Source organism: Rattus norvegicus, chromosome 8 (assembly GCF_036323735.1).
Source record: "Rattus norvegicus strain BN/NHsdMcwi chromosome 8, GRCr8, whole genome shotgun sequence".
Classification (NCBI taxonomy): domain Eukaryota; kingdom Metazoa; phylum Chordata; class Mammalia; order Rodentia; family Muridae; genus Rattus; species Rattus norvegicus.
In genome coordinates this window covers 86894058-86921055 of record NC_086026.1, presented here as the reverse complement: position 1 = coordinate 86921055, position 26998 = coordinate 86894058, and the positions used below count along the sequence as shown (strand labels likewise).

At 38.1% G+C, this 26998-nt stretch overlaps 1 protein-coding gene across 22 annotated transcripts in view; it reads left to right on the top strand.

Annotated features, from left to right (window-relative positions):
• The window catches only part of Mlip (muscular LMNA-interacting protein), a 269627-nt gene that overhangs the window by 164062 nt on the left and 78567 nt on the right, over nucleotides 1-26998 (top strand). For 10 of the 22 annotated variants that reach the window (XM_039082515.2, XM_039082514.2, XM_063266135.1 and 7 more), the window contains 4 exons: nucleotides 12335-12400; nucleotides 12482-12565; nucleotides 12690-12749; nucleotides 20553-20597. In XM_039082515.2, the coding sequence (XP_038938443.1) occupies nucleotides 12335-12400; nucleotides 12482-12565; nucleotides 12690-12749; nucleotides 20553-20597 (255 nt within the window). The remainder of the gene's footprint in view (nucleotides 1-12334; nucleotides 12401-12481; nucleotides 12566-12689; nucleotides 12750-20552; nucleotides 20598-26998) is intronic. The other 12 variants (XM_039082518.2, XM_063266133.1, NM_001399373.1 and 9 more) reach the window with 3 other exon arrangements.

The following is a 26998-nucleotide window of genomic DNA, read 5'->3' as shown; positions in this document are numbered from 1 at the left end:
TGAGTGAGGTAACATAAACCTAGAATGACAAGGGCCAATCGCTTTCTGTCATCTGAGGGTCATAGCAACACATCTTCAGATGTGAGTGTATAATCTGGAGTAACTGTGGAAACCCAGAGAGTGACAAGAGACTATTTCACAGGCATGAAAGTGGAACAGCCACTAATAGGCAACTAGCAAGGTATAAGTGATCTAAAGGGGGAATGCGAAAAACAAGGTGACTGCAATTAACAATAGGGAGAGAGATAAAGAAGAAAGGAGGAGGGTGAAATGGCAGTAAGGACATCTGAAAACTTACAAGGAATCACACCATTAACTATTTATGTACCAATAGTGATAATACACAAAAGCTGGTGTACACATATACCCCATACATATACATATACATATACATATACATATACATATACATATACATATACATATACATATACATATACATATACATATACATATACATATACACATACACATATACATTTAGAGCCACAGACTATCTAACAAATATCCAAACACCAGACATGAGAATCCCAGTTTTGAGTTGCTGGTCAGGGTTGTCTAAGAGACTCCCAAAACATCATAGGCCATTGGTACTGCCTTTGTTTACCTCCCATAGAAGAAAGGAAAGTCTCTACTGACTAGCATACCATGCATTTTGGAGACAGGGATCAGAAACCCGAGCTGGATCTAATCTGGAAGCCTCCTTCCTGAGGTCTAGGTTTCATTATACCATAAGGCTCCAGGAAAGCTTCCAATGAAGGGAAGCAATCAACAGTCCTATTCAGATGTGACCCCTATGGACCACAACAATGTCCAATAGGGCACAGTAACTTTAAGGGTACAGAGGTAGCCTGTATAGCTTAGTAGTAATCATCAGCTCTATAATTTGATTGCAGGCCAACTCAAGAAGAAGAGAAACATGCTTGTTACTAAAATCTAGCCAACTACCCATGGATAGTAAAGTTATAGATCTCAAAAGAAAACCTATGAACCAGCATAACTCCTACCTGCATTCCACATATCTATTCTTATACCAAAAATAAGTGTAGTTTTTACCTCTCACCTCTCACCAAGGAAAATTGCCTTTGCAGCAGACATGGCATTACAGAAAACCACAGCTTTTCAAAACCCAGAGTTGTGGATCCCAGTTCCAACCGACACACCTGTCACACCACTCCTATACGTAAGGCTCGGGAATCTTTGCAGAAGAGAAGACTAGAAGGATCATAAGAGCCAGAGTTTGCTGTGAGACTATGTTTGCTAGAAATGTCAGAGGAGTTACACCTGTAACATTTCACCAACATGGCTGATTAATCAAGATCCAAACAAGGATGGTCCCATAGGCATACAAACATGGCAACAGGAAGTTCACGAGGTCTCAACCTTAAAAAAACCACAAACAACACCAAATGGTTATTTTTGACAACATATACACACAAGTAATATTGTATGAAACTGAGCAGTGTGTGTGTGTGTGTGTGTGTGTGTGTGTGTGTGTGTAGCAATATTTTTAACAAGAGATCATGAGTTTGAATGAGAGAAAAAAGTTACATGGGATATATTGGTTGGAGGAAAGAGATTATGGGACATGATATAATTTTATACACACACACACACACACACACACACACACACACACACACACACACACATATTTTAAAAGACTGAAACCAACATGCACATAAGTGGTAGTCACAAGTGCTCTAAAGGAACACATGTCTGACTGCACTTGAGTATAACCAGTTAGTACAGATTTGAGTCCTGGACATCTCTTCATTAATTAAGAAAAAAGAATATTAGTTGATGTCCCTGTAGTATAGGTCATGTCCTAAATTAACAACTAGATTTTTTAGAACCACAGAAAATTTAAAAACATTCACTAAAAACTTACATTTAATCAGATTGCAGTTAGCAACCCATGGTTTAAAAATATTAAACAGATAAGATAAACCGATTTGACAACAGGATAAACTAAATCTCTCCCTTACTATTTTTTCTTTTCTTTTTTTTGCTTTACTATTTTTACACAATAGTTTTTCATTGTGATCTTCAAAATAGCTGCCTTGTATCCTGCTATGGGAATATAAACTATGTTTATAGCGGATGGCATATATATTGGTATTCCATTCTCACATATGATTGAGAGAAATGATTACTTATGGGAGCCCAAACAAAACACACTGAAGTCAACTCATTAAAATATGCCTTAAATTTATCTTTTCCTAAGCCATGGTAAAAAAAATTAGGTAATAGAGCTGAAGCCGATCCCATAATTTACTGATAGCTTAACATCTCATTACAAAGGACGGATGAGTTCTAACTTCCTGAATTTATTTTCCAAAAATAATTCTGTTTGCCAATTATACAGTGTTCCAGGCATAAAAACATACTGTGCATATAATGTGTCTTGGGAGAGGGTTAACTGCTGAACCATGTAAGACTTGAGTTCTACACGTAAGTTCTATTGTCAAGGCAAGCCTCAGCATGGCTCCCAAAACAGTACTGTAAGGATGCTGTCAGGATGCCTTCCAGCTATGTTCCATGTGGTAGAAAGGAATTGAGACAAACTTCCATGAGTAAGAACATTCCATCTGTAAATAATACGCACAGACACACACACACACACACATATGCATATACATATATGAATATAAAATACTTTAATTGAAATTATCCTACGAAGAGGACAGTTTTCATCCCAGAAGTCGCAGGTTGCCAAGTGAAAAGGTGCCAGCTGCAGAATACCGTCCCTTGAGCTGTGAGAGCTGTGCTAAAGACCACCCAACGACTCAAGCCATTTTGTTGCCCTTGGTCACAGTTTGAATAGGAATGGCCCCATTAGTGTTTTAGATGTAGTGTGCTGTGGGGATTTTCTTTTCTGGTCCTGTCTATTTGATGTTCTGTGTGCATATTGTATCTGTATGGCTGTGTCTTTCTTTAAGTTTGGGGATGCTTTCTTCTGAAGTCTTGTTGAAAATGTGGGATATACTATTTATCTGAAATCTGTCTCCTTCATTCATTCTTTTTTTTTTTTTTTCGGAGCTGGGGACCGAACCCAGGTCCTTCATTCATTCTTATAATTAAAGTTTAGTTTTTTTCAGGGAACTCCACATTTTCTGTATGCTATTTTTATTGTTTTTAATCATATTCTTTGCTAATTTTATCTAGACCCTCTACTTTGTCTTCAAGCCTTATTATTCTGTGTTCTGTTTGATTCAGCCTTCTTGTAAAGCTTTACTTTCAGTGTTCTAGGTGGGTTTTTGAATTTTTCAATTACATCTTAAGTTTAGCTTTAGTATTCTTTAGGGGTTTCTATCTTTTTTTGAATTCCGTCTTCATACACTAAATTTTCTTCATTTTCATCATCTCCATTAGCCCCAGGTTTGTGTTTCACTGTGCACGTCTCAGGTGTTTTCTCTTTCTAAACTCCTCATGCTCATTGAGCTGTCAGTGTCTTTCAATTTTTTAAATTCTTTGATAAAATTATGATTGTTATTTTACATTTTGTATCCTCGGGGTTTATCTAGTTAATTTCCTCTGGCACAAGGTGGAGTTGGAAGGAAGATACTGTCTTGATCTTTCATATTGCTTTTATTTTCCGTGATGAAATTTGGACATGTGAACTTCTTTTGTTTGTCCTATGTCTGATACGGATAGAAAGCATTTTGGAGGCAAAGACAGCATGTGCAGGTTACGTTGGGTCCATGACTTGGATGTGGCTTAGGTGGAATGAAGTCAGGTGGATACGGAAGACTGGGATGATGCTCAGGGTCTGCATCTGGGTCCAAGACAAGAGTTTAAAAGTAGAGTTGGGGTTGGTAAGGATGCATGGAGAGAAGGATCAGGAAGATTCACTTGGCTAAACCCTGGAGAAGGATGTCGGTATCTGGCTGAATGGATAAGTGGGTTCAACGTGGGAAAGTCGTGTAGGTAGGAGGCAGGCATGGAAGTCCTGAAAGAAGCTTAGAGACTGGGGATTGTATAGGCAGTGTTGATCAAACAAGGCTAGGGCACTTGATATAACACAAGGGCTGGATCTGGGGAGTTGAGAAAAATGACGGATAGAAAGATCAGCAGAATTCAATGAGCTAGACCCTGGAGAAGGATCTACAGAATATTTCCCACTGAATAGCAGTAACCAAATAACACTAAGGCATTTCTCACTACCTGCCCCAGTGTTCTGGGTTCCCAAAGGACACACACACACACACACACACACACACACACACACACACACACCCTTTATATTTTTATATGTCTTAAGCAGCTCAATGGTTGGGCCACTTCCTAACCTCCACATGGCTGACCCACCCCTCCCCCATATTCCTGAATTGGTTATTTACTAATACTGTATTCCGTCTTTGCTGCCCTAGACCCAAATGTGCAGTTCTCTTGGGCCACAGTCCGTGACATCTACGTGATGGCTATATTCTTTGTCTATATTCCCATATCAGGCCTGGTGTCTCTCTTCTTTCCCCAACATGGTGGCTCTCTCCCTTCCTGTTCCTTCCTCCATCTCTTACCTGGGAAATCTAAAAGTCCTGCCTCTGTCTTCCTGTCCAACCATTGGCCATGGGCAACTTTATTTACCAATCAAAACAAACTAGGGGCAGGGTCTCTCAGTGTCTTACTTGCTGGACACTGCAAACAGGTTTTTAGGGAACATAATTAGCATGAGAATACTAGCAGCTCCACATTGTACTTTTACTGAATAGTTACAGGAGGCCTTCTGCTAGGAGGGAAGTTATTTTAGACCTGGTGACATTTAGCAACTGGACAATGCAGTTGTGAGAGCTCTGGTCTTGACAACTCTGTAAATAATTTGGTGTTCAGAGAAGCCTCATAAACTCCCCCAAAGCAGTACAACTAGGACCTGTGATTAAACTGAAGCTCAGACTTGATCCAATCTCTCCCAGATTTGTTCTTTCCAGCAGTAAGAGCAGATATATTCATTGAAATACTGAGCAGGAGGTAATGAGTTTGGATTCTTTTTTTTATAATACTTTTATCGTTAGTTGCTAAAATGTATTTATAGTCTCATAAAATAAGAATGACATAATATTTTCCCTCTTGAGAAAATATTTGAGGGAATTGGAAACAATTTAACTTCAAGAAAAATTGAATAAGCCAGCGCTCACAAACATCCTGATTCCTTGTGTTGCTGTGAGAGGCAAGTACATTACAAGGAAAGGATCACTGGCTGGAGGGAAGAACCAATCTCCAGATGCTCTTACTGAAAGAAAAGTCAGATATGAATCCTCCTGCCAGGTAGCCTTGATGGGATGTATTTGAAACTGGTAGCAAGTTTATAAAAAACTAAAAATACAAACACAATAACAACAGCTAAAAATAGCACACAGCCTTCTGTGTGAGAGGAGTAGGCATCGAATCCTCTCAACCTCCAGAGCTATAACACCAAGTAAGACAGAGCTCCTCAGACTTTGAAGTTCATAGACATGCCAAGTGAGAGGAATATACTTTGAATAGTTGTAGATCTTTACAGAAATTGCATTTGTATAATTCTACATGCTCTTCTAAGAGCATCTTTAAGTGGAGGCTTAAATGTTTTTAAATAAATGTATCATAGAATAAAAGCTATATTCTATGGCTATTAGGACTGAGTCAAGATGTTGCATCTGACAAACTACTCATCATAGTCAATTAAAAAATAAATTTTAATAAAATTCAAGGACATTTTGCCTTAATAGCCTTCTATTTAACATAGTGTGGTCAGTTAGACTATCCCAAAATCATAGCCTTACTTCCTAATCTTTATCATCTCGTATAGCTTTAGGAGAGCATTTTGACATTCATTGGCTGTATTTCAGTATTTAATGTAGCATAAGAATTATGTTTGCCTGTGGTAATTTTCCACAGGCTGAAGTATTGACTTCATTTGGTTTGGGCTGAAACAATTTATTTCATAAATATTGATCACATGCTAAGGACTTGGATGGCAAAGCGTCGAATAGTAATATGTAACATTCTTACTTGTTTGTTAAAATACTCAGTTTATGGTGAGAGCACAAGCAGAGTCCTACAGCCAGTTATTAGGCAGTGCCTGAGGAGTCCTGTGGAGCAGAGGGAGGAAGGATTGCAAAAGCCAGTGAGATCAAGGGCATGACAAGAACATGGCCCACAGAATTATAAAACCAACTTATTGGATCTCAAGTGGGGTCACAGAGATCAGGGAGTCTATATGGGTCTGACCTAGGTTCTCTGGCATATATGTTATGGTTGTGTAGTTCAGTGTTCTTGTGATATCCCTAACAGTGGCAGCAGGGTCTGTCTCTGACTCTTTTGTCTGCCTTTGGGACCCCTTTTCTTCTGCCAGATCGCCTTGTCCAGCTTGATGTGAGAATATTGTAGCTTGTTAAGCCATATTTAGTTGACATACATGGAAGGCCTTCTTTTTTCTGAGGTGAAGTGAAATGGGGGATGGATCCATGGAAAACAGGAGCAGTGAGGAGGAGAGACTGTGGGAAGGGGAAGGAGGGGAACCTGTAATATGTGTAAAATATGGGGATGTAATATATGAGAGAAGAATAAATAAAAGAATAAAAAACAGTTCAAGTCGTGTCGCTATAGTATTTTAATGAGTGTTTTATAGTTTTATTATAAGTAATATAATAATATTACTTATGCCATCTATCTATTTAACTGTTTTTCCTGTTTACTCTTCAATCTATTCACAATACCTTTATTGATCCTTTGATCACAGTGGAACAAAGACCCAATAGGCTAGAGATACAATTGAAACAACGCTAATGATGCAATAGTCTTTTTTGATGTGTGTGTGTGTGTGTGTGTGTGTGTGTGTGTGTGTGTGTGTGTGTGTGTGTGTGTGTATAGAGCAGAGCAGCCCAAAGTTGATTTTGGGAGTTGTCTTCTATTGTTTTTCTACCTTAATTTCTTGAGGAGAAGTTTCTCAATCAAATTCAGAGCTCTCCAGTATGGCTAGTGTGGCTAGCAAGTTTGCTTTCAGTGTTCCCTGTCTCCACTCTCTAGAGATGGAAATACAGGAGGACCACTGCACTCACTCTGAATTTATGGAAGTTCCTGGGGGATATGAATATAATTCTCATGCATGAGTGGTAAACACTTAACTCCAAAACTAGCATTTCAATATCCTTTAAGATTTCCAAAATGTATTCCTAACCATGGAGTGGCTAAATTTTGCACTGGAGTGAGGTTATCAGAAGACATTTAGATCTTCACAATGAGGAGGAATTTCATATGTAAATTGAAATCTAAAGCAAGTCAATTCCACAAAATATGAAAGATACAAAATTCAAGGAACACAAGGGGGTCTTTGTGGGAAAAGATGATCAGTAAGAAGTGCATGGGCACACATGGTTGGCGAGTCAAGGGATGCCATACGCTTTGTTGTGAAGCAAAGGGGTGCCATATGCTTTTCTGGGATGTTGAAGGACGCTATAAGCTTTTCTGCCATATTCAGCCTTCTATGCCAAATTTGGATTTAATTTCATGAATTTCTTTTCCCCATAACTAATACTACAGTGAAGGTTATGTGTAGTAGTCTAATACCCATTATAGATTCAATATTATACATGACTCAGCATCTGGTAAATTGGGAGACCCTCCAGTATCTCACTCTAACTGGCCTCTCCTATGTATTTGTGTAAATGTGGCTCAATAACCACACAAGCTTTCTCAAAAGATCAGGTGATGCTCCCGCTTTCACATTACAAGCAGCTTTCAGTTCCAGAGGGACTGCAATAGTTGTCACAAGTCTCTGTGGAGTCAGGTGACCTTTCATCATCTCGACAGTGCAAAGGTTCCTGTTACAGTTTGTTATTGTTCTTTAGTATAACTCTTCATTTTATTTTATGGCTTCATCCCTTGGTTACCTGTGACCAAACACATTATATGTAAAGTGCTGTGGTTATATCTTGAAGTGCACACATTGTGTACTCTTCCTTGCCTACAGGTTAAATAGCAGAGGAAAAACACTGTATTGGGGGAAAATTAAACTTTCTGAGTTAGTTTTTATGAAATTTTTTGTTTCCTTGCTCCAATTTTTATGATTAACCATAATTTTAGAACATAAAGGAAAAACATAATTACCATAAAGTTCTCTATTGTTGTTATTATTTTTCCCAATTTTGTTTTCTGATACAGAGAAGCGAAATTTGAAAACAAAAGTTTTCAGACCATATTTTCCTAAATAAGGAATGTTGAGAGTCAAAGAAACAGTTTTTCCTAGGGAAGAACATACCAATTGCATATCCAGTATCAAATTGTCATTTCAGAAAACACAGACAAGTAACATAGGACTGATCAGGCTATATTTAGGAGTATATATGCATATAGATACATGCATATAATAATAATAATAATGAAAAAAGAGGCATGGATTTGAATGAAAACAATAATGGGTATTAGGAGGACTTAGAGGAAGGAAAAAGGAGGAAATGTAGTTATACTAGAATTTCAAAAATTAAAAGAAACTCTTAAAATAAATGATGAAATTCATCTTTCATGGTCCTTTGTCTGAACTCTTAGGAATATATTCCATGTTCATATCTTATACCTTCCAGACACAGTGCCTACTAGTGAAGACTAGTAGTTTTAAATCTGTTAAAATAGACAGAAACTGATTCTGATGAGCAATGATTTCTAGGGATCCACGGCTGATGAGACACTTTGTAGTCAGGGTTCGATAGCATGAGAATAACGGTGAAGATGTAAGGACTAGGAAGTGGATGCAGATGAGAAGACCAGGTGGTTTGTCAGTCTGCACAATCCATCCCAGTCGAGAGCTGTCTTATTTGTCTGTGTACAAACATACCAGGACACATATATGCAAGTGATCATTTTTTTTTCTGCTGAAAGCTATTGCCTTAAGGGATAAGACATTTGTTCTAATTACTTTGCTAATCATATTTCATAACCTTTTATAAATTGCCTTCAAACACATTCCACATATTTTTGAATGACTTTAATGATGATGAATTGTCAAACTTTGAAAGTGAATTAGGACTTGGTATCTTGGAAACTTCCCTGTAGCAGAAGCATTAGAGTCAGTGATCAAAAATTTAAAAGATAAATGGGAGTAAAGGGTTAAAAGTGATTCTGGATTAGGAAAGGATAAGGAAGGGGCAAGGCCATAGTAGAGGAGAGAATATTGGGAAACCGAAATACACTAAAGGCTTTTGAAAAAGTCATATGGAAACCCATTACTGTAGAAGCTTCTGTATTCCTACACTAAAAGACTTAAAATGAGATCTCCCTTTAGGCAGGGCAACAATACTACTAGACACCACAGACTGACAAAAAGTCAATAAATTGTTGGTCGCTAAGGTTCCAAAGACCCCAAACTATTATAGGTATATGCCAACGCTTTTGTTGGCTTTCTAGAACTTGAAGGTATAATCCTGATACTGAAGACATCACACACCTGAGTCATAGGACAGAAAGCAATTGAGCTGTTATTGACCTAGAAGCTTCATTCCTATTGGATAGTTTTCATAGTGCTGGAAGTTGCCACTGGAACATGCATGCCAATAGAAGTGGGAAGTAGTCATCAGTCTTATGCAGCTGTGGATCTTGTGAGATACAATAATGATTATGCTTGATAAGACACGCCCACTGCTGCAATAGTAGCACAAATGTCACAAGAGTAATCAACTACATTGGATTTAAGACCTGCTCCATAAAATGACAAATATAACTGACATTATTACTGGGATGAGAACTTTAGGTTAGACAAGTCACACACCATAGAATATAACTCACTACTATTATTCTGCTAAATGGACATAGTATTAAATTAACTCCTAATGACTTATCAGTCTATCCACAAATTGATGTATCTCTTTCATTTGCAATAGATGGCCAAGGTGTAGAGAATAAGTGAATTAATTCATCATGCTTGCCTTAAATGGGACACATATCCCCTTTTTCCTTCCTCCCCTCCCCTTCCCTCCCTCCCCTCCCCTCCCTTCCTCCCTCCCCCTCCTTCCCTCCTCCCTTCCTTCCTTCCTTCCTTCCTTCCTTCCTTGTTTCAAGACTCAGACATCTCTGGGAAAGAGGATAGGAAAAATGTAAGAATCAGAGGTAGCAGATGAGTACAAGGAACATATCCTTCTGGAAATAATAGGGTAGCTGTTCATATGAACAGCAGGAGAAACAGCATGCACAAACCCATCAGATGCTCAAGCAGACCAAATGCTAGCATAGAGAATGAAGTACACTATTATTATTAGGTGATGAACTACTGGTAATTGTCAGTTGTAGGAGAAAGAAGGTCAATTTTATCTAACAGTGTAGCCCCTAAGAAGTTGATCATGACCATGCTTATTGGAAGGCCGTACAACTAAGTATATTTGGACAGCATAAATTGCCCTTGATAGGAGAAAAAAAATGTCACAAAAGAGGCTGAGTAGAGGAGGGGGTGTATCTGGAATAAGGTGGGGGAGAGTGAACATGATAAAAAAAATCATTGCATGAAATGCTCGATGTAGTAATAAAATATGTAGAAATAGGTAGAATTTTATGAAATAACCATTTCCGTAGGTAATTTTAAATTAAATACTGACAATGTACTTCAATCTAATAAAACATTTGACAACAATAATGTGTGGAAGAGGAATCTCCAAGTTGTATTTACTATTTATTTGGGTTCTGATGAAATTCTGAAAGCATTGAACTCATTTACCAAAAACATTGTTAACCAGGCAAAGTAGAGAAGGACTGGGCTGAGAAAGCCAGAAACAGAATTTCCACCACTGTTACAAAACAAAGACTTTTTAAATCATTGAATTCTCTAGGACAGGATGGATGAGAAAACATATTTGCAAAGGTAAATGACAATGATATTTGCTTAGGGAAGGCAAAAAGTAACCTTTAGCAAGAATTCTATTTTTAAGTGGGTTTAAAATTTGAATTCACAAAATCTCAGTGTTAAAAAATTTGTGAGCTTAAAATATTAAATTAACTTGTTTTACTTTGCTTCTGAAAATGGAGGGACAGTCCACATCGGGGCAATTGTTTTGCAAATCACAAACTCAGGAAGATACTTCTTACTGTAGATATCTCTCAGCTAATACAGGACTGGCCTGGTGTGCACACAGTCCTGCAGTCCTGGGTTTAATCTCTAGCAGCAGATAAACTAGGCATCATGGGGCCCCATGTCCATAATCCTAGCACTTGGGAGGTAGAACAGGAAGACTGGGAGTTCAATGTGCTCTTTTGTTACGTACGAGTTGGAGGTCAGTCTAAAATACATGAGACTTCTCCATCACAAAAGCAAAGAGGATCGTGTGAAGTTACTAGAATAGGAAGGAAGAAGTTACAGTGGAGTAATATTTAGAAGAAGAAAATTATACCTAGTTTGCTTGTTGGTTTTATTTATTTTCTTTCAAGACAGACCATTATTTACTCATTGTGAAATAGCTAAAATTTAGCAAAAATCTAAAACCTTCTTGATATTTAGGGAAAAATATGTGAGGTCACAGAGGAACTGGAATTCAAGGGGGATGGGGGAATGATGGAAGTCTCCACTAAGGAGAACCCCAAGTTCTGCTTCATAAAATCTGGGTATCACTTATGAGAAACATAGTATAGAATAGGTGAGTAGAGACTTTGGCTGCTACTTAGTATCAGGGAGTCAAAGTTTAAAGCCAAAGACTAAAGGAAGGGCTGATGAGGTGGTCCAGGAAGCAAAAGTGACTACTATAAACGACCATTAACTTGAGCGAGAGCCAACTCTCATTGGAACACCCATGGTAGGACAGAATTATTGTTCTGACCTCCACACATGCAGGCATCATGGCACACATTAAATAGAGAAATACAATGGTAAAATTTTTAAATTAAATGAATATAATATTTATGAGATTATAACAGAATCATGAGTCCTTTTACATACACAGAATAATGCCATCCATATTCAAAGAAAAATATAAACTTATAGCAACAACTCCAAGGTTTTGAATATGTTGTCATTATCTAGCATGGACTTAAGCTTTAGCTGTATTCAAAGATACATAAGAAACAAGTTGTAATTAATTAGTTACAATTAAAAGATAGAGTAAAAACAAAGTAGAAAATATAAAGTAGGGCTAAAAAATTAAAGAGAGCCTTCTGCCATTATCATTACTACATCATATGTTAGGGACTCTGACTTCAGAGGAGAAAGTGGGCAGATGTGAAATGTGTCTTCATGTTTGAGAATATCTTAATAAATGATTCCATTAGTTTTTTTCTTGGAAATACTGAGATTCATTTCCAGGGCTTCTTCGTAAGGATAGCACTACAACATTGTAACCAGCAAGAAACCTCATGTGAGAACTGTTTCATTTATCACTAGGCACTAGATGAACCAGCCAGGACTGAAAGCAATTCCAAGGCCAGCGTGTCAGACCTACCAGTGGAGGTAATGACTTCAGCATACCCTGCTTTGATATGCAATCCCCCAATTCATTGCTAACCCGGTTCCTGGTTTCCATTCTTCTAGTTGTGTTTCCCTGCACAGCTCAGGCAGCAAACTGAAGAGCTCTGTGCTACCATTGATAAGGTCTTGCAGGACTCCTTGTCTATGGTAATGCTGTAGAGTAGAATGTGCTATTCAAACCTTTGCTTTGCTTTTCTTCATTTCCCTCTGTCTTGTCACACGACGCCTCACAGGCTTGTTCTTCCCTTTTCTTTTGCCTTTTCTCTTCCAGCATTCTTCTGATTCTCCTTCACGGCCCTCACAGACAATGTTGGGTTCTGAAACAATCAAAGTATGTATATATTTATAACAGTTTACTGTAATGTTCGATTTTTGCATAGATAATTTCAAACTGTCATTCAAGGTTCAGCAGTAAACTAGGAAACCAACTTAGGAGCTAGCAATCAGGGTATACACTGCAAAGCATAGTGTTTACTATACATTTTGCTTCTGTTTACATGTATGCTCATAGGTCAGTCATCACAGAAATGCAATATAAAATTACTTTCAGCTGTGAATCAATTTAAGACAGTTTGAAAATCAATATTCCAGGTTTTCAATATTGAATGTTGGCATTTTGTGGATTCACATGTCAAATTGTTACCTTGTATTAATTTTGGACCATAGCTTCAGTTTAATGTAATTTATACATACTTAGAAGTGTAGATATGAAATTGACTAAAGAAACACTCTGGTAGCTTTCATGTGGGTGTTAATCGAACAGTTCTTTGCTTCTTACCGATTGAATTGATTTTATTTATCTGTGACTTAAGCGAGCAGAACTTTGGAGATGTTAGGCTGTCAGAGGAGTTATGCTGTATATTTGTTTTTTTTCATAATGTAGCTGTTTTCATTTGTTAGGACAAAGGATACAGTTCCTTAATTTTATACATTCCAATGCTTAATGTAGCTCCATTCATCTCAATTTCAAAATCTACTTTTTTTTCCTTTATGGATAACGAATTTTGTTTTTTTATCATTTACAGCCTTGTTTTTTTCTCTTTGATTGAATACACTTTTAGCATAAATTGTTTACAATGGGATCTTATGTATCTGAGAAGATTTTGAATGTAGTCCTCATTTTCAGTTGCAACATTAGAGATAAATATCACAATTTTTTTGTATGCTTTTTTGGTGGTATTTGCTTCAAGTATCTATTATGTTCATTCTATGGTTTTGGGCTTTGAGGAACTAGAAAGATAAAGGTAAAACCAGGTGAAAATTCTAGGGATTTTATTACAGTTGTGGAAGAAGAGATAGAGCTTACTCTGAGATCCACATGTGGAGTCAGAAAGACCAGTGATAATATCTTTAGGCCAAGGCATAATAATATATGGATTTCCTGAGGCAACATGACTTATTTATGTGAGGATGTTGAAAAGGCAGTGTATTTGAAATTTCATGAACCAGGGACAAACAGCATAAAACTAGTTGGAGAATCTATTTGTTATGGTATGAACTTTGGAAGTGAAGGAAAATATAAGAAAATAAAAGTGATCATTCTGGTTGCTGGGAAGAGGCTACTGAGGTGGTCAGGAGTGCAGTGACTGATGGTGAGCTGGAAAGATAGATTCAAAGGAGCCATAGAGAAGCAAATGTGTTTGGGGCTTGACAATAATTCACATATGAGCAATAAAGGGGAGAAGCCATGAATGAGTTATACATTTCTGCTTAGGGCACAGTGACATAGTTGCAGAATAATGGACGATAATATGGAGAGGGTGTGGTAATTTAGATAGTGTTTGCATGAGAATTGTAGGAATGGAGTCCTTCAGTCTGCAGCTAGTAGGAGACACATGGATAGCATATATTGTGAGACTGTATAGAATTCCAAGGAGCAAAACATCATAGATAGGTAGAGGTTGAGTCAGTCAAACATAGTATAAAGGCTATGTTAAGAGGATAATCAGAGCAGAATACTATTATGAAAGCTGTGAGAGTGTGTAATGTAAGAGAATAGAATTGTTTCTTGCTACCAGGAGGAAGGAAAAAAATGTCTACAAGAGGCATTATAAAATTTGACTTGTGCATTTTATAACTATATTATTGATGTTTATAGGAAGATCATGCTCAAATCTAAAATTTTATAACTTTGCTAGAATATAATCCTTTTTGAACTTGACTTTCTTCTGTGATAAAGAAACCTTATATTTACCATTTTAAGATGTGTTTTTCTACATGTGTCTTCTATACTTTTATCTTTTGTCTTTTTGTGTCCCTTTGCCCAGTTTTCTTTCAAAACATTTATATCTATATCTATATCTATATATATATATATATATCAGTTTCTATACAATGTAAGATCATGTTTATTTGGAAATTTAAGCCATTTACACTTATTGTAACATTTGTCATATTGTACTGACTTCTGTTACTATTAATATTTTCAACAAATATTTTTGTTCTTTGTGATATTTTGATTAATTTTTATTTTCCTTTTGGTAACTTGACTTTTACTAATTTAAAACTGAAAAAATAACTAGAAAATTGTATATTATATTTTGTTGTTTTTGTGGTTGCACACACATTACAAAGAGTGATTGCTGAGTGTTGGTAAAGCATTTCACACTGGATGATCGATGAAAAACAGACACTCGAGGGTGGAAGAGCGTCAGAGGAATGAACCTGAGCAGATTTATAGAAGCATTACTTATTGATATACAAAAGCTAATTTTAGAGTAAGTTATTTCTCATACTAGTCCCTGATCTGATTTATGTGCTGACTATAGTTACACATGATTCACGTGATTCTCAGTCTTCATTGTATACTATTTGCAGTGCTCGGTAATACAAGAATTTCAAGTTTGCCAGGAAGTCTTGGGACTGAAGTCATGCAAAACCCACAAAGCTCCTTCAGAAACACAGCTCTATGAATCTTAGAAAGCAATCATTGATTGGATACAAAAGATTTCTCTAGGGCTTGGGTGCACCTGAAAACAATCCCAGCACTCGGTGTTCATGCCAGATACAAGGTTTACTAATTTCCACACTACGTGTTCTCCTTTTGTTTAAGCTATATTTAATTATGTTGAGGATTATATTTGTGCTGAAGGTTATACATCCTCAAAGTAAATAAGCCTAGCATGCTGTTGCACAGTCTTGCATAAATAAGCCAGAATACATTTCCAAGCTAGTAAAGTTATTATGGCAAAAACAACTGTAACAATTGCTGGAATAAGAAATCTATTAAAATGATGCATAGGATTAAATGAAGCTAAAGTGTCTGCAAGGCTCTCCACAGCATCCATTCGAGTCATATCAAACAATATTTTTGAGAAAGTATCCTAAAGTTCTTGATGTAAATCGTGAATCATTTGGGAAGAATGAAACTGATTTATTAAACGCATCTTAACCTTTTCTCAATCACACTTGCTTCCATTAAACTTTAAAGGTTTAATACAGTAAGAGGGAAATTCCAACCACATTTAAATCTCATTTGTTTTTTTCTAATATACTCAACTGATTTCTAATTAGCATTACAGCTTATCTCAGACCAGCTATTTCATCAACTACCTCACCATCTATTTCATTCTGTGGGGCCCAAAGTTCTACAGGATGCTTATGACAGGTCTTAATAAAATCAGCAGTTTGAATTCCTTTATGAAGTATCAGTTCAGCTATAACAGCAAACAGCAGCTACCACAATGATCCCCATAACTACAGCATTAAGAAGTCCAGTCATCTGGCCAGTTCTTGATACCGTTTTGGCAAGCATCTGCACTATCGTCATCACAGTTGAGTCTAGTGTCACCCATCCATGGTCTCAACCGTTTCACCAGCATCTATAATGCTGATCTCACACTGAAAACTCCACAGTAAGGACTCAGAAGTGTGTGGGTAACACGGTCCCTCGATCCCTCAAGCAGCACATACATCATATCAGAGATTCTAGTATGAGGAATGACTTATAAAATTAAATTTAGTGTAACAGTCAATAACTTCTGGAAAGCTGCCCTGCTAACTTAGTCTGTTCAGCATGAGAATCTTAGTTGCAGGGTTGTGGATTTGAACACCATGGTAGGCACCAAATGTTGATCAACTGTTTCACTCTGGACTACCTAAGAGAGACAATAAATGATGTCAGCAACAGGGTGGAGGAACAGCCTAAGAGGACTGAACTCAAAGCAGCTTTGCAGAAGTGTATTTATTGATTGTTATAAAAATACTAATTTGAGAGTAAGTTGTTCCTCACACCAGTTTCTGGTCTGATCTATGTACTCACTGAAGGGAATGCATGACCCTCACAGTGTTCAGTCCTTATTGTGTACCATTTGCAGTGCCCAAGAATACAAGGATTCCAGGTTTGCTGGGAGTATTTGGTAACTGAGGTCATGCACGGTCATGAAGCTTCTTCAGAAACACAGCTCCATGAATCTCAGCAGACAATCACTGGTCAGATACAAAAGATTTCCTCAGAGCTTAGGTACACGTAAAAAGAACTCCAATACTCTGGTGTTCATGGCAGATACAATGGTTTTTATTTACTACAGTTGGGCTTATGTAAAACTCAAAAAAACCCCTTAAGTGTCTTTTCCAATATTATATGAGACAATACTTTTCACTTTATACTTTTTGTTAAATCAAGCCAAACATATAGACACACACTATTTGTTAGTATATTTTGGAGTGGTGTCTGAATCTATATGTATATATTTTTTAATTTCTTCTTTATTTAGTTTTTTAAGTATTTTTTGTTTTTTGTAATTGTGCTGGTAAAGGATTCAACCTAATTTAATTGTGTATATTTTGTGAACTTCGTCTATGAAAAGTCAATTTCCTTTTGTTCTTTCAATTAAGCATAGTTCCTGGGCTGATAATGTGGTTCAGTGAATAAAGATATTGTGTCATAAGTACAGTGGCCTGAGTTCTACCTGCAGAACACATACGGTAGAAGGAGAGAACTGACTTCTGAAAGTTGTCCTTTGACTTTTATGTGAATGCTATGATCTCTCTCTCTCTCTCTCTCTCTCTCTCTCTCTCTCTCTCTCTCTCTGTCTCAGTAATGTAATTAAAATCATAATTTTGCTAAAAATAGAATGGTAGGTCTTCTCTTTGACTTCTGTCTGCCTAGATTCTCCTTCTTATAAAGTGTTTTGTCACCGTGACATTTGTAACTGCAAGAAGGTGACCATTTTCAATTTGGCATTGTAAGTACTTCGAATATTGACTCTGAATATGACATTACTAATTTTTCCTATAGGTGTCTAGGAGTGCATTTCATACTGTGTATCTCTGCTGTTACTGTCTACGACCTTTCGTCTAGTGTCTTTGTACATCTTCTTACACTTTCTAAGTTCTATAGGTAATGTGGGTGTTTGTGTATCTAGAACAGCAATAATAAATCCCAGCCCTAGAATTTACCAATTTGTCAAGGTTCTACCCCTATTTTCAGAGGAAAGGGAAAGTCTACGTCAGAATGCAAATGTTCTCAGGTACCATCTTCCCCAATGCAAAGTTTCCAGACAGCAGCTTCTGTGCTACTAAAAAATCATCATATTTCACTGATCAGCAAGGAGCATCATTGTTAGGGGGGGCCTCACTCTGCTCTGTTCTCAATATACCACACAGAGATCCTGTTAGGGTATTCCTTTATGCTTTTGTCCAAAGCTTACACATTTTCCCTGTAAGATAAGTCAAAGTCCATGTAAGATGCTGAACTTCACCCTGATCCCCTGACCCTCTGCTTACAGCTCTTTTCTAGGTATTGCCCTGGGTGTCATCACTAAGAAAGAGTTCAGCAGAGAACGTGTAGAAACTATCAGGCCATGTAATTATGTAGTAAGCTGCTTCCCTTTCTGCAGCCAATACAAAGGAGTCTGGTGACACAGTTTACCCCCAGAGTATGCTCCTTTACTTGCTTTATCCCTGATGTTACAAAATATTGTTAGAAAGTAGAGGCAAAATAAATAAATGCCAACAGCCAAAAACTATAGATTAAATAGCACCTGCAATTAATTTGAAGAAGTTAAATAAGCTGATTAATAATGGGATCAAGGAAGACATTCTTGTTTGATTTTTGAGACTTGGAATGACAAGATTATGTTGTGCTGATGGGGCTTCTCATGCTGGATGAGTATGAAGTGCTGGTTATACAAAAGACTAGAGATGCTACAGGAAAATTCAATCAGATCTTGATTCAAAAGGAAAATGTCATGGTCTGACTCCTTCCTCCGGGAATTAGTAAGTAGAAGTAATCATTGATGTGATGGTATTATAATGGAGGGCTTTTAAAGTGTGACTTGGTCATGGGGACAGACTCTTAATTAATGAGATTAAGCAATAGACTGGAGAGAAACTTTTTATCTCTTCTACCGTGTGTGATTAAACAAGAAATCCCCAACTATGATGAAAAAAACGCAGGACCTCACCACACAATGAACCTGTCTAAGCCTGTCTACCAAACCGACCAATGTGGGGGCGTTTGGAGATCAGTCCCTAGGTGGCCCATTCATTTGGTATGCTTTATTCAGCCTTGTGAAGACTATATACATGTTGACGACTTCCTAAATATGCCTCTGCTCCAGTGCTTTTTTGAGTTTTAGATTCCCAGCTCTTTAGTCTTTGTTCCATTCAGAGCTCCAAAAACCTTTCAAGCTAGCACAGATGAAGATGCAGGTGAGACTTTTTTCTCTCAAGTGATCACACCCACCACCTCTTTATATTTGATTTTAGCATTCTGTCATTTGCTTGAGTTTTTCCCTTTATTGGTCCCATCAACCCCTCTTTTTTCACTAGAATTTTAAAATATCTGTAGAATGTGATTATTACATGGTTTCTGTCCTTCTAAACAGTCATCCTATTTTGCTGACCAGTACAGAAGCATCATTATTATGTGAACACCTCTCTGCTCTGTTCTTAATACACCACACAGAGATTCTGTTCAAGTATACCTCTATAATTCTTGTTTAAAACCTACATATTTTCCTCAAGAATATTTGTCAAAGTCCTCGTCAGATGCTTTATTTTTAGGTTTCTGAACATGATTTGTCCTCTGGCACTCTCTACTCTGCTTTGAGCCCTGACAGCCTCATTACTATGCCATGAATGTCCCAAACATGGTACCACTTAGAATATTTAGTGATTTGATTCTAGAATCTGACAAGTTAACAATGAAGACTAACCATCATGAAGAGAAAGTATAGTCTTTTGGGCCATTCTTGGGGCTCAAATCTGTTTCTGTAATCTCAGAAAGTAGTCCTAAGGGAAAAAATATTGGGGAGTTATCAAGTCATATGGATTGTGCCACAGGTGAAGATGATGGCCAGTTATTTAATATGAAACCAAGATGTGGTTAAGAGTTCCACAGAAACATTTTACTTCTTAGGTATAAGAAGATTTAAGAAGATAAGAGGATATAAGAAGAGATAACTGGATCAGAGAGCACATGTAGGATTTTTGTTCTTGTTTTACAAGTGGATTTGTCACATAAAGAGAGGAAGGTAGAATAAATGAAAATACTAAACATGAGGTTTGATAATATTAGTTCATGTTAATTATTAATTAATTGAACATTAACTATCTCTTCTTAATAGTAAACTAAGGTTCTAGAACCGGAATAAAGTTAATGAGGGTACATAATTTAGAAATCCCACTGTAATATAACCGATAGCAGAAGTATTAGAGCCATGAAGAATGAAGTTTGAAGGCGGGAAATTTAAAGTTGAAATTTTAGAGAGCTTCCGTATTATTCATGGAGGTAAAGTTGAGTTTGGTCTTCAGAGTAAAGGACTGAGATGGGCTGAATGTCTTTCGACATAAGAGGTCAAAGAACTGACAGAACAGGAACTTCTAGTGAAGTTTGGGACAGCCAAAAATGATAGATGAACTGTAATTAGGCACGGTGGCACTCACGGGTGGCATTATCAATAAATAATGGGAAATTGCCAGAGTATGAGCAAATAGCAGCTGGGAAGAGACTAACAAAAGGGGACAATTTAATAGAGCAATTTTTAAAGATAAATGGGATTTTGTCTGTATCAGTGGGCTTCATGGTTGGAAAGTCTCAATAGAGAAAAAGATGCCTGCTGCCTTACAATCGGAACCTTTCACTGTTCGCTAATTATTGAGATGCATATTTTTCTTTATTTTCATGCAGACTCCTACAACTCATCCAAGAGCAGCCGGTCGAGAAACCAAATATGTAAGTATCTTTCTAGCTGTGCCTGCTAGTTTTTCAGTGGAGGCAGGTACACATCTTAAATGGAACTCAGCTTTACATCGATTTATAACGTATGATTCTAATTCACCCCTTCATGAGCAGAAAGGGGTAGATGCTATGATTGTCCCAGACATAGGACATCAGATATGTCAGGTATACAGCATCAAGTAACCATATCAATGGAATCCCTTTGTAAACGAATTATTGCCTAATTCACTTAACTAAACAAACAGAACTATATCACCTACCCTTTGTACCTATAATTCTCGAAGCTTAGAGGACGTTTATTTTTATAAGAACTGCTTCTGTGTTTAAGAAACAGTCAACTCATATGCTTGACACATTGAGGTTAGTCCATGTCCAAAGGAATTATCAGTTTAATCGAATGATTAGTTTGTTGCTTTCCTGTGCTTAGATTAACAAGTAATTCAGTGTCTGCCTTTGAAAAATAAAATTAACCAGGGATCTGGAGCAATGGCTTAGGGGATGAGGGCATTGTCGGCTCCTATAGACCATTCAGGTTTGGTTTCCAGCTCCCACGTGGTACCTCACAGGTGGCTGTGACCACAATTCCAGGGGATCTGATGCTATTATTTTTTGGCCTCTGGAAGGCATTCATGTGGCATGTAAACATACACTCATACACATATAAATAAATCTTAAGGAAGAATACTTTTTTTTTTAGATGCAAAATTCAACATTTTATTTCTTCCCTATTGTTAACAAATATTGAGCAATTGCGAACAATTTTCTCTCTAAATGAAAATAAAGTTTGTAATATCATATGCTGTTTTAAAAACTGAGATATGCACATAACCTACTTCTTTTTTTTAATTTAATTTAATTTAATTTTATTTTATTTTATTTTATTTTATTTATTATCTTGAGTATTTCTTATATACATTTCAAGTGTTATTCCCTTTCCCGGTTTCCGGACAGACATCACCCTCCCCCCTCCCCTTCCTTGTGGGTGTTCCCCTCCCAAACCTCCCCCCATTGCCACCCTCCCCGCATAGTCTAGTTCACTGGGGGTTCAGTCTTAGCAGGACCCAGGGCTTCCCCTTCCACTGGTGCTCTTACTAGGATATTCATTGCTACCTATGGGGACAGAGTCCAGGGTCAGTCCATGTATAGTCTTTAGGTAGTGGCTTAGTCCCTGGAAGCTCTGGTTGCTTGACATTGTTGTACTTTTGGGGTCTCGAGCACCTTCAAGCTCTTCCAGTTCTTTCTCTGATTCCTTCAACGGGGGACCTATTCTCAGTTCAGTGGTTTGCTGCTGGCATTCGCCTCTGTATTTGCTGTATTCTGGCTGTGTCTCTCAGGAGCGATCTACATCCGGCTCCTGTCGGTCTGCACTTCTTTGCTTCATCCATCTTGTCTAATTGGGTGGCTGTATATGTATGGGCCACCTGTGGGGCAGGCTCTGAATGGGTGTTCCTTCAGTCTCTGTTTTAATCTTTGCCTCTCCCTTCCCTGCCAAGGGTATTCTTTTTCCTCATTTAAAGAAGGAGTGAAGCATTCACATTTTGATCATCCGTCTTGAGTTTCGTTTGTTCTAGGGATCTAGGGTAATTCAAGCATTTGGGCTAATAGCCACTTATCAATGAGTGCATACCATGTATGTCTTTCTGTGAGTGGGTTAGCTCACTCAGGATGATATTTTCCAGTTCCAACCATTTGCCTACGAATTTCATAAACTCATTGTTTTTGATAGCTGAGTAATATTCCATTGTGTAGATGTACCACATTTTCTGTATCCATTCCTCTGTTGAAGGGCATCTGGGTTCTTTCCAGTTTCTGGCTATTATAAATAAGGCTGCGATGAACATAGTGGAGCACGTGTCTCTTTTATATGTTGAGGCATCTTTTGGGTATATGCCCAAGAGAGGTATGGCTGGATCCTCAGGCAGTTCAATGTCCAATTTTCTGAGGAACCTCCAGACTGATTTCCAGAATGGTTTTACCAGTCTGCAATCCCACCAACAATGGAGGAGTGTTCCTCTTTCTCCACATCCTCGCCAGCATCTGCTGTCACCTGAGTTTTTGATCTTAGCCATTCTCACTGGTGTGAGGTGAAATCTCAGGGTTGTTTTGATTTGCATTTCCCTTATGACTAAAGATGTTGAACATTTCTTTAGGTGTTTCTCAGCCATTCGGCATTCCTCAGCTGTGAATTCTTTGTTCAGCTCTGAACCCCATTTTTTAATAGGGTTATTTGTTTCCCTGCGGTCTAACTTCTTGAGTTCTTTGTATATTTTGGATATAAGGCCTCTATCTGTTATAGGATTGGTAAAGATCTTTTCCCAATCTGTTGGTTGTCGTTTTGTCCTAACCACAGTGTCCTTTGCTTTACAGAAGCTTTGCAGTTTTATGAGATCCCATTTGTCGATTCTTGATCTTAGAGCATAAGCCATTGGTGTTTTGTTCAGGAAATTTTTTCCAGTGCCCATGTGTTCCAGATGCTTCCCTAGTTTTTCTTCTATTAGTTTGAGTGTGTCTGGTTTGATGTGGAGATCCTTGATCCACTTGGACTTAAGCTTTGTACAGGGTGATAAGCATGGATCGATCTGCATTCTTCTACATGTTGCCCTCCAGTTGAACCAGCACCATTTGCTGAAAATGCTATCTTTTTTCCATTGGATGGTTTTGGCTCCTTTGTCAAAAATCAAGTGACCATAGGTGTGTGGGTTCATTTCTGGGTCTTCAATTCTATTCCATTGGTCTATCTGTCTGTCTCTGTACCAATACCATGCAGTTTTTATCACTATTGCTCTGTAATACTGCTTGAGTTCAGGGATAGTGATTCCCCCTGAAGTCCTCTTATTGTTGAGGATAGCTTTAGCTATCCTGGGTTTTTTGTTATTCCAGATGAATTTGCAAATTGTTCTGTCTAACTCTTTGAAGAATTGGATTGGTATTTTGATGGGGATTGCATTGAATCTGTAGATTGCTTTTGGTAAAATGGCCATTTTTACTATATTAATCCTGCCAATCCATGAGCATGGGAGATCTTTCCATCTTCTGAGGTCTTCTTCAATTTCTTTCCTCAGTGTCTTGAAGTTCTTATTGTACAGATCTTTTACTTGCTTGGTTAAAGTCACACCGAGGTACTTTATATTATTTGGGTCTATTATGAAGGGTGTCGTTTCCCTAATTTCTTTCTCGGCTTGTTTCTCTTTTGTATAGAGGAAGGCAACTGATTTATTTGAGTTAATTTTATACCCAGCCACTTTGCTGAAGTTGTTTATCAGCTTTAGTAGTTCTCTGGTGGAACTTTTGGGATCACTTAAATATACTATCATGTCGTCTGCAAATAGTGATATTTTGACCTCTTCTTTTTCGATCTGTATCCCTTAAGGAAGAATACTTACACCAACAGACGTGTAGGTATGAACTCAAGTGCTTCACTCGAATGATGCTGGCCTGGCTTAGTTAGTACGTTATGCACATAGACCCTTACACATTCCTGTCACTCATGGCATGATTGCGGTCCCCAACTGCTTCCTCACCAACATATTCTGCTACAGACAAGACAGTTTCCTAGCAAGTACTACACCTCTAATTTAAAATAAACCGTTAAACCACTCCCTTTACAGCACGCGCTGTTTTCTCTAATCTGCAGTTTTCGTCATTAACGAGGATAAATAGTTATTAAATGTGGGTTGTGTGCCATGCCATCAGTGCACTTCACACCTTTCTGCCTTCATTTGGATCTCCCTAAGGCGCACAGTACGCTCAGTGAAATTATTAAATTTTATCGCATTCGGGAAATGATGTTTACAGGATGTGGCAGGAACATGGTTCAGAGCGTTTCCTGGAAGCGTTTGCTGTCAGTTTCCATTATTACTGGAAGCCCTTTGGAGGAATGCTCTAGAAGACTGGAGACATTCGTAGGCTAGACCCTGAAGGAAACCGTTGCTTCTGAGGAGGATCACTTACTCTATCTTACTGTGCCTTCGTTTTCACAGGGAATGCTCATAGTGTCCTCATTTGACTAATTTAAGGTTTATATAGTCCTTATGTGAACAGCCCTTAGAGCCATGATTAACACAATGGAGTTATTCATAACTGATAGTGCCTCTCTTCCTTCCCCCTTCATTTTTGCCTCCTCCCTTCTCTTATACCTATTTATTGTTAGAACACTAGAGGCCTCATAATTCCAGTTGCTTGATTCTTTAGTGGTTGCAGGCAACATCATTATTTAAAAATATACATTTTTGTGTGTAATTTATATATATATTCTGTGGTATAAGGACTGGCCCCAAGAAATAGTTTTCTTGCTAACCTTTCCCATCAACTATTCCAGTTTCATAGAGTAGACCACCCTTCACATTTAGCTACCTACACCCTGGGGAGGCATCTTACTGTAATAGCAGCTGCAATATTTCTGGAAGGGATGCTTCAATCTCCATAGGTTATTTTAAATTATTATTTTAAGCTTTGCATTTATTTTTGCATGTGGACTCGTCTGTAAGGACTACACTTGTGTGGGTGTGGAGGCCGGAGGTCGCTATCAGGAGTTTCCATTTCATTTACCAGAGCAGGGGCTCCCACTTGAACCGGGAGGTTGACACTTCAACCAGGCTAGCTAGTCAGCTGGATCCAGGATCGCTGGCTCCTGAGCTCTGAGGATACAGGTAGCTTGTGCCTGGCGAGGGTACAGGTGAGGCCTGGGGTCCTCGGGCTTTCACGGCAATCATTTAATTCACTAAGCCATCCACCCAGGCACTTAAAAGGTTCTTTATTGTCAGACCTAGTTAAAGGTTATTTTCCATCTCTGTACCTTGTGAGTCATTTTAAGTGACCTGTGAATCATTAAACAAATTCAGGATTAGAGTAGAACGAATATAATTTTAATTCTACTGAGATACTTGATCTTAAATTTTGTTTCTTGAGAAAGAAGCTTTGGTTTTTACTTTCTCTTACAGCATAACATTTAAACATGTGGCGTCTTAAATATGTCCACATCTTTCATAGATATATCTTTTGGAAGAGGACCTTTTATAATGGCAGATAAAATCAGTTGGTTTTTTGGTGTCAACTTATAGACAACTGATACTTACCAACACACAGCTGCTGTTGCTGTAATTACTAAATGACAGCTGATGCATTTACTGTAAGAAAAAAATAATACAGCTTTTAGGATAAGAAGTTCCGTTTAGCTTTAGGCCGTCCTCTTACATCAACCATCTGTCTTAAACACAATATATTCTGACTTTTAAAAAATGAACAAGGCAATAATTCATTTTTGAAAACTTAACATAATGGATAAAACACATGATGTTTCATCAAAGTACAAATCGAATAGTTTTTACTTCATTAAGTCTCATTTTAGTTTTCTTCCCTGTCCTGTCAGGACAGCTTTGAGAAGTCTGTGGACTAAAATTTTAGTATTTCACTCTTGGGGACATTAGGCATGTACACAGTATTATGCATGGCAAGACTCCTTGTTTCATTAGCTTTGAAGATAGTCCTAGACTCCATTCAAAAGATGAGGCAGCTCACCAGCCAGTGTACCACAGAGAGGACAAAGCAAGGGCAGGATGAAGGTCACAGAGAGAACTGTGCTGCCCTTGAGGATACTCCCAGCAAGCGTCAAAACACACTAAATCCCTAGTCTCAAACCTAATCCAGGGATCATCAGTAGTGAGAAAGCTAGTTAGAATCTCCCGACTCTTGTGTCCGGTTTCCTGCCTTATTCATTGATTTGACAACTATTTATGGTACACGTCATTGAGGTGTCCCTGGCTTGAGGGAGGTGACTGCAATGGCAAGGTCCTTACTTCTGAGATGCAAATGCTCATGGAGACCACAAGCAACTAACATAACAAATGAGATGTTCACTTTCTTACAGAAATAGAGGGAACAGGCCAGAGAATTGAATGGTATAAAAGAGACAGACAGGCCCAAAGTGGGATCCAGCTCAAGGGGAGACCCCAAGTCCTGACACCATTACTGAGGCTATGGGGTGCTCACAAAAAGGGACCTATGGTGACTGCCCTCTAAAAGACCCAACAAACAGTTCAAAGAGTCAGATAAACAGAAGCTGCTGACCCCTGTGGTTAAATTAGGGAAAAGCTGGAGGAAGCTGAGGAGGAGGGCAACCCTGTAGGAGAACCAGCAGTCTCAATTAACCTGGACCCCCAAGATCTCTCAGACACTGGATCACCACCAGGCAGCATACACCAGCTGAAATGAGGCCTCCAACACACATACAGCAGAGGACTCTGGGGCCTGGGTTCAGTCAGAGAAGTTGCACCTAACCCTCAAGAGACTGGAGGTCCCAGGAAGTGTAGAGGTCTGGTGGGGTGGGGACATTGTTGTGGAGACTGTGTGTGGGGGGGTGGGGGTGGGGAGTAGGTATAGGATGTGGAACAGCCTGG